General features: G+C 44.6%; 1 protein-coding gene across 2 annotated transcripts in view; it reads left to right on the forward strand.

Annotated features, from left to right (window-relative positions):
* Positions 1-12086, forward strand: part of PPP3CA (protein phosphatase 3 catalytic subunit alpha) — a 192831-nt gene that overhangs the window by 123309 nt on the left and 57436 nt on the right. For both annotated transcript variants that reach the window (XM_082759507.1, XM_082759508.1), the window contains exon 3: positions 10733-10857. In XM_082759507.1, coding sequence (XP_082615633.1) covers positions 10733-10857 — 125 coding nt within the window. The remainder of the gene's footprint in view (positions 1-10732; positions 10858-12086) is intronic.

Here is a 12086-nt window from a genome sequence, read left to right on the forward strand (position 1 = left end):
CTATGACATGATTTTGTTCTTCATCACTTTCAAATCCATTTACACAATTCTGTCCATGCTGATGCCAGGCTGCCATAAAGCGTGGCATGTCTTTCCTTAATCAGTGTTAACTTTGGGGAAACAAACAACCTTTTTAACATAGTCATGTTGAATTAGAATCAGCATGTGAATTTTACCACCTACTCAAGACCATGTTTAGGCATACGTTTTCAGCAAGAAGAAATTAGTGGGGTCAACTCTTCTTTTCAATAATTGTAAGATGAGCTTTTACCAGGATAGAAATTACTGTGGAGAGCTTTCTCTTTTCGCAGAATTTAATCTTTTTTTTTGTTTTCACAGAGAATTACGTTCTCTCAGCATAGTGCAACATCAGTGCTTCCTGGATAACCTAAGTACTCTATAATCTTTAACAAATGGTTAATTTTGCTTGAGTTTTGTATAAGATTTTGGTTGTGGAATTTGGATTCTCTAATTTGAAAAGGTCATCTTATGTGGCTTGAGTGAAAAACGTGAAAATACTTTCCTTAACCCTGTGCCATCACTGTCCTGGAGGTAGCCACTTAGCGTATGAACACCTGTACTACAAAACTGTTGGAATAAAATAATAGCTGGAGCCCATTAAAGACAGGGGTGCACAAGCTGAGGTTGAAGCTCTGTAGGCCCTCACTGCCTGTTCTTTTTCTCCCATGGCTCTCAGTACAGGTCATTAAATCCCAATGCTGAATTTCACAGCATTCCTTAGAAATTAATCATGCCTTCTCCTACCAGCCAGGGTGCCTACAAGTATCACACTGACACTGCCAGTTGCTTATTAAAAGCCCAGGAATTTGAGAGCCGCTATTTTTATTTTCCTTTAAGGGCTGTTTCTGCGAAACGCAGGCGGAGCGCTGCAGATCTAAAGGTAATAAACAAATGCATTGGTTCATGTCGAGCAAATGTTCACCTCCCATTGATAAGACAAACTGTCGTGCTGAAGGAAGAAGGATGCTTTTTGTCACAGAGTACTGCTGCTGGTTCTTAATGAAACACCAAGTTGGGGGTGGGATGGAGCATAAAGCACATTTGTTATGGTTTAGAGTGAAGAGACTGTGACAACACGGTATTCTCTGGTAAAAATGGAAAATACTTATTACAGGCCAAGGTGAACATCACTTTTTTCTTTTTTTGTGGTTAGGTTTTTAGATGCCAGGCATTGATATACTGAAGCTTGAGATGCTAATGCTGCTACCTTTAAAATCTTGTAAATACTCGGGTGCTTGAAAGGTAATTAGATTGCAAGCTGCTAGGGGAATAATGCTCTGAAATTCTACTTTAGGAAGCTCAAACGACCATATCAGAGCTTTTCTTTTTCAAAAGCCCTTTCCCCTATTCTACTATTTCCCTATTCCCCTCTGTTTCATTTGGAGCACTGTGCAAGGCCAGTCTGTGCCTGCTCCTTGTGCAGGACCTTCCTCCTCTCTAGGAAGGTGTCCATTGCCCTGGTAAGACTGGATGAAGCACTCTGAGGATGGATTATTCCTCTCTGGCTATCCCTGCTCTTCCACTGACTGAGCTTGTGACCTTATAAATTATGAAGCTTCTTCAGGCCTTTGCTTTTCATGTGTGTAAAGCTGGGGATCAGAGAATTTCCCTACTGCTATAAATAATATAAATACTGCTCTTGTACTCGTGGGGGACTTCAACTTCCCTGACATATCCTGGAAGCACAACACAGCCCTGAGAAAGCAAGATAGCTTCCTGACGCAGCTGGTTAGTGAGCCTACCAGGGGAGGTGCCCCGCTAGACCTTCTCTTCACAAACAGAGAAGGACTGGTGGAGGACGTGATCGTCGGGAGCTGTCTAGGGCAGAGTGACCACGCAATGGTGGAGTTCACTATTCTTGGCGAGGCCAGGAAGGGGACCAGTAAAACCGCTGTATTGGACTTTCGGAGGGCTGACTTTGAGCTGCTCAGGACACTGGTTGGTGGAGTCCCTTGGGAGGCGGTTCTGAAGGGCAGAGGGGTCCAGGAAGGCTGGGCGCTCTTCAAGAGGGAAGTCTTAATGGCGCAGGAACAGTCTGTTCCCACGTGCCCAAAGACGAGCTGGCGGGGAAGAAGACCGGCCTGGCTCAACAGAGAATTGTGGCTTGATCTTAGGAGGAAAAAGAGGGTTTATAAGCTTTGGAAAAGTGGGCAGGCCACTAAGGAGGACTTTAAAGAAGTAGCGAGGCTGTGCAGGGACAAAATTAGGAAGGCCAAAGCTCATCTGGAGCTCAATCTGGCTACTGCCGTTAAAGATAACAAAAAACGTTTCTATAAATACATCAACACAAAAAGGAGGACTAAGGAGAATCTCCATCCTTTACTGGATGCGGGGGGAAACTTAGTTACAAGAGATGAGGAAAAGGCGGAGGTGCTCAATGCCTTCTTTGCCTCAGTCTTTAGCGGCAATACCGGTTGTTCTCTGGATACCCAGTACCCTGAGCTGGTGGAAGGGGATGGGGAGCAGGATGTGGCCCTCATTATCCATGAAGAACTGGTTGGTGACCTACTACGGCACTTAGATGTGCACAAGTCGATGGGGCCGGATGGGATCCACCCAAGGGTACTGAGTGAACTGGCAGAGGAGCTGGCCAAGCCACTGTCCATCATTTATCAACAGTCCTGGCTATCGGGGGAGGTCCCAATCGACTGGCGGCTAGCAAACGTGACGCCCATCTACAAGAAGGGCCGGAGGGCAGACCCGGGAAACTACAGGCCTGTCAGTTTGACCTCAGTGCCAGGAAAGCTCATGGAGCAGATCCTCCTGAGAGTCATCATGCAGCACTTGAAGGGGAAGCAGGCGATCAGGCCCAGTCAGCATGGCTTTATGAAAGGCAGGTCATGCCTGACGAACCTGATCTCCTTCTATGACAGAGTGACGCGCTGGGTGGATGAGGGAAAGGCTGTGGATGTGGTCTACCTTGACTTCAGCAAGGCTTTTGACACCGTCTCCCACAGCATTCTCCTCAAGAAACTGGCTGCTCTTGGCTTGGACTGGCGCACGCTTCGTTGGGTTAGAAACTGGCTGGATAGCCGGGCCCAAAGAGTCGTGGTGAATGGAGCCAAGTCCAGTTGGAGGCCAGTCACTAGTGGCGTCCCCCAGGGCTCGGTGCTGGGGCCGGTCCTCTTTAATATCTTCATCGATGATCTGGACGAGGGCATCGAGTGCACCCTCAGTAAGTTCGCAGATGACACCAAGTTAGGTGTGTGTGTCGATCTGCTTGAGGGTAGGAAAGCTCTGCAGGAGGATCTGGATAGGCTGGACCGATGGGCTGAGGTCAACTGCATGAAGTTTAACAAGGCCAAGTGCCGGGTCCTGCACCTGGGGCGCAATAACCCCAAGCAGAGCTACAGGCTGGGAGAGGAATGGTTGGAAAGCTGCCAGGCAGAGAAGGACCTGGGAGTGATGGTGGATAGTCGGCTGAATATGAGCCAGCAGTGTGCTCAGGTGGCCAAGAAGGCCAACGGCATCCTGGCTTGTATTAGGAACAGCGTGACCAGCAGGGCTAGGGAGGTGATCGTCCCCCTATACTCAGCTCTGGTGAGGCCGCACCTCGAGTACTGTGTTCAGTTTTGGGCCCCTCGCTACAAGAAGGACATCGAGGTGCTTGAGCGGGTGCAGAGAAGGGCGACGAAGCTGGTGAGGGGCCTGGAGAACAAGTCCTACGAGGAGCGGCTGAGGGAGCTGGGCTTGTTCAGCCTGGAGAAGAGGAGGCTCAGGGGCGACCTTATTGCTCTTTTTAGGTACCTCAAGGGAGGCTGTAGCGAGGTGGGGGTTGGCCTGTTCTCCCACGTGCCTGGTGACAGGACGAGGGGGAATGGGTTTAAGTTGAGCCAGGGGAGTTTTAGGCTAGATGTTAGGAAGAACTTCTTCACTGAAAGGGTTGTGAGGCATTGGAACAGGCTGCCCAGGGAAGTGGTGGAGTCACCATCCTTGGAAGTCTTCAAAAGACGTTTAGATGTAGAGCTTAGGGATATGGTTTAGTGGAGGGCTGTTAGCGTTAGGTTGGAGGTTGGACTCGATGACCTTGAGGTCTCTTCCAACCTAGAAATTCTGTGATTCTGTGATAACCTTGGTCTAAGGATATGAACTGGGAACCCTAGCCCGTACACCAGTGAAGCACTTCCCTCGCAAGTAATCCTTTTGATGAGGTTATTTGGGGGATAAGCATTGCTCGCTGATACTGAGGATGCATTAACAAGGGACGATGACAGCATGCTTGTTTTCTGCTGTGGAAGATGCTCAGGGGCAGTGCTGCCCTTGGAGGGTGGCAGGGAAAGAGCCAGTAGGTTTTGATGCAGTTGGGTGTGGGCTGGGGGAACTCACTAGACCGATGTCCCATTTCTCCTGCTGCATTGCTCTGAGTGGGAATTGAAAGTCTCTGTTTGCCACCTCACCGCTGTGTGATACCTGCTTGCTCTCCTGAAAAATGCAGGTGGGGTAGGAGTGGGGGCCGAGGGGATTCTTCTCTGCTGGTGTAGGTTTTACAGCAGTTGGCAGAGGCGGTTTATTGAGAGCTGCTGTTTCTGGTGATCTCCTGTGTATAGAAAGGAGCTCCTCTGCTTGCCAGGTTTGTGTACCTTTGTTGTTGTTTTGGGACACTGCAAGCAATTTTACGATGCAAATGGGAAAGTAGTTTTGCAGAGCTATTTTTAAAAACTTCTTGCTGAAGATATTTTTGTAGCCTTAACATCTGAAGAGTTTGCTGCAGCGCGTCTTGGGTTTTTGCTCTCTCCTTCCCTAGAGAATGTTACCGGCTGCTGTCCCGAAGGTCTTTTCTGATGCAATGTTTTCCCTTCCCCACTCTCTTTCACTCCACCTTCCCAAATCAAGTGTCATTAATTTGTTCTAGCCTCCAGGGGATGGTGGCAGAAAGCTAACTCCTATTACCAAGAGTGAGTGTGGGTTGATCTTTACGGGCACTAGCATTTGGGTTGTTCACAGAGCAGAATGCGGTACAGCATCCTCCTCTCTTGCACAGAAAACAGCTTTTCCCAAGGCACTTGGTTTTGCTCAGTACAAAAGAAGGAAAGATGGCAACCCAACAGCGTTGTCAGCTGCAACATTGATGGTCCATTTGCGGTTTCCTTTGCTGCACTGTAGGGTCTAATGGTTTCTGGCATTACCTTCGATAAGGCAGGCCTCTTTATAAAAATATTTAATTGCAGTTTTTTTTTATTAATGCCAATTCTCCCTGGTAGGATCAACTCTTCAGTTTGCATGAAGTGACAGAAAAAGATTCATGAAAACCCGTTTTAACCATGTAAGATAAGCAGGTAGGGATATGAATGAAATCATGGTTCCTTTGGAAATACAGAGCTATGCTGTTAAATACACTTCATATAGCAAACATTCATACGAAAGACCATTGTGTCAAGTCTAGTAGATGTTTTCTTAGGATGATATGTTACCTAGTGAGCTGTCTAAATGCTTCTGACTCAAATTGAAGAACTTGCAGACTTCATTACTTCCACGTAAAGAGAAATAAAAGTGTGTGACTGTAAAGCAATACGTACAACACAACCACTGGGCTTGTCTTGAGTGGTGTTACAATGAGCAGCTACTGATCAAAATTTCTGGAGTTCCTTCCTTTATTTTGTACTTTTCCTCATTGGGGTGCGCAGCCTCTTTACCGTGTTATCCAGCAGCCCTGGGTGAGTGCAGTTTTCAGAACATCCACCGAGTCAGCTCAGAGACGTGCAGGTTTACAGTGTGCTCGCCCCTTTGGCAAGGCTCTGTAGGTCCTTGGCAAAAGGAAAGCTCTTGGAAGCATGCACTGAGTAGTGGAACCGTAAGTAGCCACACAGTTCTTGAGCAGTGTGTGAAGAAAACCCATTTGCAGTCTGCATTCTGCAGCGTAACTCAATCGGGTGGTTTTCTCCCTCTAGATTTAAAGAATTGCATGCTTCTTTGCTGAAGCACAATCTCTCTGAGCTCTGTGCAAAGACATTCCTGGCTTAGTGAACGAAAACAACAAGTTTTCAAGCAATGCATACTCCTCCCTACACAGTGCTAGTTTCAAATTTAAAAGGTAGCTTTGTTTCATTATCGTTAATTGGTATAACAATACGAATTTGCAGATGTTGCTTCTGACGCTGATGATGGAGCGTTACATATCTGCTGCTAATCCCTGATGTTATTTGAAGAGGCAACATGATCTTGTGGTAGATGGAATGTGAATTCATCTGAGATACTAATAGTGTCTTACTATTGGACCATAATTCATAGCAATTAAATAATTACATGATAAATGTGAAAATAAGTGCAGTATATCCAAGCTCGTATATACAGAAAAACGTGTTCAATGTACTATGAATATACATTCTGTTCTTAATTCCCAACTGCAGTGGGAAACTGCACATAATTGTCTCTGGACTGCGATTGTATATAGTGAAGAGCATTATTTCTCTGAACTAAGACATCTGAAGAGCATTTGCAGACTTTTATTTGTTCCAATAATAACGCAATCTGAATTGCTACTCTGCCACTTTCCTCTATAAATAGCGTGGCAATACAACTGCTGAGCTTTGGGCTTCCTTCACTGCTGGTGCAGCTTTAACTCACTGGTTTCTGTTCACTGTTGTTGTTCCTGTGACATAATTCAGAGGGACATCCTCTCTGTGAAGCCATCCAAAACATAAACTAATTTGTATTAGTTTGACAATTTCTTGCAAGAAAAAAAGCGAATCCCTTCTCTCCCATGTGTCCAATCCCTATTTTTGTATTAAAATGGTGCTTTGCACACCGTTTCACTGGACAAGTTCTGGTGGCATAGTGCAAGAAGGCACAGTGCATGAAAGGACTCATTATAACAGGTAGGAGATGGTGCCAGTAATAGCATGGACAGTCCTGTAACCCTGGATCTTTTGGAGGGGCCCATTTTATCTGCAAAAACTTTCTCAACAAAGGTAAATTTCTAATGAGTCCCTGAATCAACAGTGTTTCTTAAACCTTTTCAATGCCTCCGTGAAGTCAGTAGATGCCTGTAAAACTATTTAAAATTAGTTTTCTTCATGTAGCTTGCAGTGCACTTGTGGGCTTGGTGCCACGAGAGGTTAGGTAGGTAGACACTCAGATTATCCAGATACACAAATTCATGGTTAACAAGCTTGGGGCCAGAACTGAAGCTTACTGAGAAATTGGAAGAAGCATTGCTTTGTTGTTAGAAAAATTGCTGTTGTGCAGGTGGCAATGGACGGGCACAAAGAAGGTTGGAAACAAAAGCACTGGATAAATGAAAAAGGCCCTTTTGGGGAGGGGGTTAAAAAGAAAAAAAAGGCACTCAGATTATTTAGTTACAAACTGATGAACATAAAAATCAGTTCAGTGTCATGACACGACGGCGCTTTCAGGATTCCAGTAATACAGGAAAACAGGGGCAGTCCTAAGAGAAGCCATACTGTATACAGTATTCCTCCTTTTGAGGAATTTGTTTTTGTGTAAGCACAGCTGCGTTTAATGTTAATTCCACACACACACAAACTGTGTTTTATGTCCCCCATGCTCCTACTTTAAATCCATAAGTGTATTGATCCTGGAGATTTTCATTAAGAATTGAATTTCCTGCTTCACTGTGCTGTTGGAGTGGAGAGGTTTTGTTTTGATATCATTTAATGGAATAAAGAAGTTCGTATTTTGCAACATAGGTTGTTCAATAGCTAGTGTTCTGATACCAAAAGAGTATACAAAGGGAAATTTTCAGCAAAACTGAAAGGAACCAGAGATCCAGTGGTAATGCTTGTCCAAGAATAAGCACAGACCCACAGCAGTCACTGGGCTTTCAAAATTTTCGTCTGTAACGTGAAGGGGGAAGGTGGTGTGGATGTGGACTTCTGCTGTAGGCTGCTAGTTGGACTGTGCCACAAGGGTGCGAGCCATCAGAAGCTCAAAGACCTGAAGGGACACAGCAGAGCTATGGCTGAGGGCTGATTCTGCCTTGATGAATGGAAATACAATGCTGGATCTCTTCTGTCCCCACCTAAGGAAAGATAAAGCAGCGATTCAGCTGCCTGGGAAATCTTCCAGATAGGAGATTTGTATGGGCTTAGAGCTGGAAAAGAAAGAAGGCAAAACTAGAGCTTTAAAGCAGTTGATTTCAAACTGCATAGAGTTCTTAAGAAATCACTCTTAAATTTATTTCCGAATAAAACCACCCATCAGAATGCAGACTTCCCAGTCAAAGGATGTTTCAGGTCTGTACGTTCAGACCTGGAAAGTGTGAGATCCTTAAAGTACTTCACGCTGTCCCAAAGCCAAACACTGTTCGGGTTGCCAGTATGTAACGCTGTGGTCTTTCAGTAGGAATTCTGGGATCTCACTGAAAATTAAATCTCAGCGTTAACTCTTAATTTTGAGTATCTTTTCTTGCTCCCACTGCTTTTACCTACTGATGCGATGCTTCTATTTTGGAACTACTGCAATTGCTTGGCAAGACTGAGCTCGAGGGCTTTTTAGCTTTCTCTTTTTTTTTTTTTTTTTTTTTTTTTTTTTTCTTGGATGTATTTCTGGATCTGTTGTCAAGTCTGGAAAGAATAGGCTGCTGTGAGTAAAACGTCTGGAGTTCCCATCAGCTATCGATTCTCCAGCCCGATTCAGAAGTTTTGCAAGCCGTGGGGTTGCGAGGCTCTGCGGTTTTTATTTCTGTCCTCTTCACCGGTTTGCTTTCTGTTTTTCTGACTCGTGACAAGCTCGGGGACGTGTAGCTGCTTGGAGAAAGCTTTTCAACCTTGTTGGTTTCTCCGTAATGGCCTCGGTGTGCTTACCTGTCCACATACAGAGCGATAAATAAATAACTCCCTTCTTCCTTGGTGGTTTTGGGAAAGAGCAAAAGTTGAATCCATCTAAAAATCTTTCAGTCGCGTTCAACTTCAGTTTTTTTTTTGTTTTTTTTTTTTTTTTTATGGTTGGAGCAAATGGGGGCGGGCGATAATTGGGAGAGCTGTACAGTTATATAACTAAAAGCTCTTCTGCTGGAAGTTAGGAGAGCAGATTGCCTGGCCATCGATGCACGCCACGTGTTCGTAATCTTCCCACAGTGTCCATGCAGAGGAGTACAGGCAGGCACTGTGCTTTGGTTTCGTGGATGAACATGTTCAAACGAAGACACGATAAAAATATTTTTTCCTTTTGGGGTACACATTTTATTTTTTTTAAAGAAATAGGAGTGGTTTTGTACTACTTGAGGATTTAAATAGTGTTGATGTTGCATAAATGATGGCAGTAATTATTCTTAGCTAGAAATTCTAGCTGTTGATGGCTTCAACGTGAAGGCTGTCATCTAAAACTCACGGGGGAAAAAATCGACTTGGAAAGAGATTATGCAATGTAATTCGGTGGTGAGAATGTAATTTGATGGAGGGAGACCCAGTCTAAAAGCAGGAGGAATGAGATTCATGCAGGTGTCTTTGTGTTTACCAAAAAGGCCTGGAGAAAGGGGGAGCCACGTCGCTTCAGAAGCTTGTGAAAATCCCCAGAAGCCAATGGTAACAAGCCAGTTTTGTTAAACCTTGGAAATAGAACAGCGTTGGAGGAAAGACTGAATCAGGAGCAGCCCAGAACTGGTCTGGATATTGCCACACCTAAGGCTGGTGTTTGACAGATGTTCCTAGGCTAAACTTCTTTGCATCCACTCTCCTGGGGGACCAAGCTGCAGTGCTTCTCCCTCCATCCCTTATCTCTTTCAGTTTCAGGCCTTAAGGCTGTTAACATTTTTCTTTGTTAAAGCTTGTTGCCTGAAAAGGCCTGGGCTTGGCCCTAAGCTGGGGCCAAGTTGTGTTGTTTTGTTTTGTTTTTTCTCCCCTTCCCTTGGGTAGAGGAAACAAAACAAACCAGGTTTTGACACAGCATTGTTAGTTAAGCTTCCATGGGGGACTCCAAAAGCTTTGCCTTCCTTCCTGCAGATGTTTGAAATCACCCAGCAGTGAGTATGAAATTTCACAGGATAGCAGAGCCGATCTATTGAGTCTGACACACAAAAAGAGGCGTCTCTGCTTAGCCCTGGCTGCACATTGCTCTGCCTGGCGTCCTGGGAGCTGCTCTTGATCGAGGTGCTGCTGGTTAGGTTGACTTCACTGTAATGAAGTGAAACAAGTCATCATTATGCAAGGTTACATAAAGTGGTAAAGGCTGAAGCATGAAAAATCTGTGTCGTCTTGTCTAAGACATGCTTTAGAGAAGCAAGCAGGCCATTTTTGTATGGTTTCTTCCAGTTCTAAAGGAACCTGAAATCCAAAATTTGTCGGTTATGAAGCAGTAGCATGCACAGGACTGGCATGTTTCGTCTTTCCCAGAAAGCCTGGCCTTGTTCATCTGGGGCTGAGACAAACAGAGGCGTGATGGTGAAAGGAAGAGTAAATTTGCTTCAGCTTTTTCTCTTTTCAGGCCTTCTTTGGCTCATCTTATTCCTATTGCCAGTGTTGTGTGCTCTGCTGGGCAGCAGACGGTGTGGACAGATATCTGTGGAAATAAATATTGGTCAGGTTTGCTTGATAGCTCTCCTCTAATTAGCATCTTGCACACTTAGGTGGATGCACGCCATAGAAAAACTGCTTCTGCTGAACAGCTGCCAGCTCTCACTGCTCATTGAACTAGGGGACGATGCACAAATTGCCATAACGTGTTTCTTGTGAGAGAGACTGACTTCAGAATGTGGGTGCCTAAGATGATTGTAGCATGGTGAAACTGAATACAGCTCTTTTTCTTTTTCTTGCAGTTTGTGGAGACATCCATGGCCAATTCTTTGACTTGATGAAACTATTTGAAGTGGGAGGTTCTCCTGCCAACACGCGGTACCTCTTCCTGGGGGACTATGTGGACAGAGGGTACTTCAGCATTGAAGTAAGTTTCTTATTTCTTTATTTTTGGCTGTGAAACTGCTTGCAGCCTATAGTGTGTATTTGACAGTAATTTAACCACTTCAGGAACAGAGGCTCTTTGCAGACACCACTGTGAGCAAAAGAGGTCTGTGTAAATGTCACTGTTGGGGTTTTCATAAAGGCTGTTTGGTATTCGGCCAAATCCTGCTACATCTATGCAAGAGAGCTGATGGAGAACAGTCCTAGGAACTTATAGCGACCATCCAAATGTAGCACAGAAGACAGTCTGCTCTGCAGCTTAAACAAGTTAAATAGGATTAATAGACATGATCTATTAGAAAAGAGATGTAGAGGAATAGTGACACACAATTCGACTTACTGACTTAGTTGATCTGAGCCTCCTGTATGCAAATTTCTTATGAAGTGGAAGGACTAGAGAGAAAGAGAACAAAAAAGCCAGCAACACAGCATGCTGTGCTGGAGAGAATGAATGAGTTCTGCTTAAATCTGGGTTGCAGCAGTGCGTGATCTCTGGCACTTGAATCCACGGAGCAGTGATGGACATGTGCCCTGTTGAAAGTGCTGAGACCCAGTGCAGATGCGAGCATCAGGATGTAGAATGAGGAGGTCAAATGGAAGCATCTTTAGCTGGCTTGTGAAGGAAAATCTATGAAGGAAAACTGTCCTGCCCAACATACCTACCTTTGACTAGAAGAAAGTCAAATACCAGGCATAAATGCATTGTTAGAGTGCTCATAAAACAAATGGGATTTTTTTTAATTTGTTTTGTTGCTTGATTTTGCAAATTGAGGTGCACAGTTACCAAATAAAATCTAATCTGGATTTGTTCATCCAGATCATAGCTGATCTGGATCTCATCTGATTGACCGTTCAGTGGTCCATCAGAAACCCTTGCAGCAGCTTTTGAGCTACAGTTTGAGTCTTTCCTTTGAAGAGTTCAGACTTGAACTCCCTCTAAGCCAAGGGAGTTATGTTATGAAATATATGTTAGAAACAACATAGGTCGTATGATACGTGGTTGTGTAGCAGTGACTAGTTAAGATGGCAGCAGACACTGCTGTTTCGTTTCACAAACGACATCTTAGTACACTTCTGTCATACTGATATAAAAACATGTAGTCCCAAACAGCTGAGTTACTTGCAATGTGTTTGTAAAATGGATTGGTGCATTATCTTGCCAGTTCTATATTTATACTATGCAGAGAAGTTTCTTAAAAATAAGATTCTATA

This window comes from Aythya marila (genome assembly GCF_965140915.1).
Source record: "Aythya marila genome assembly, chromosome: 4".
Taxonomy (NCBI): domain Eukaryota; kingdom Metazoa; phylum Chordata; class Aves; order Anseriformes; family Anatidae; genus Aythya; species Aythya marila.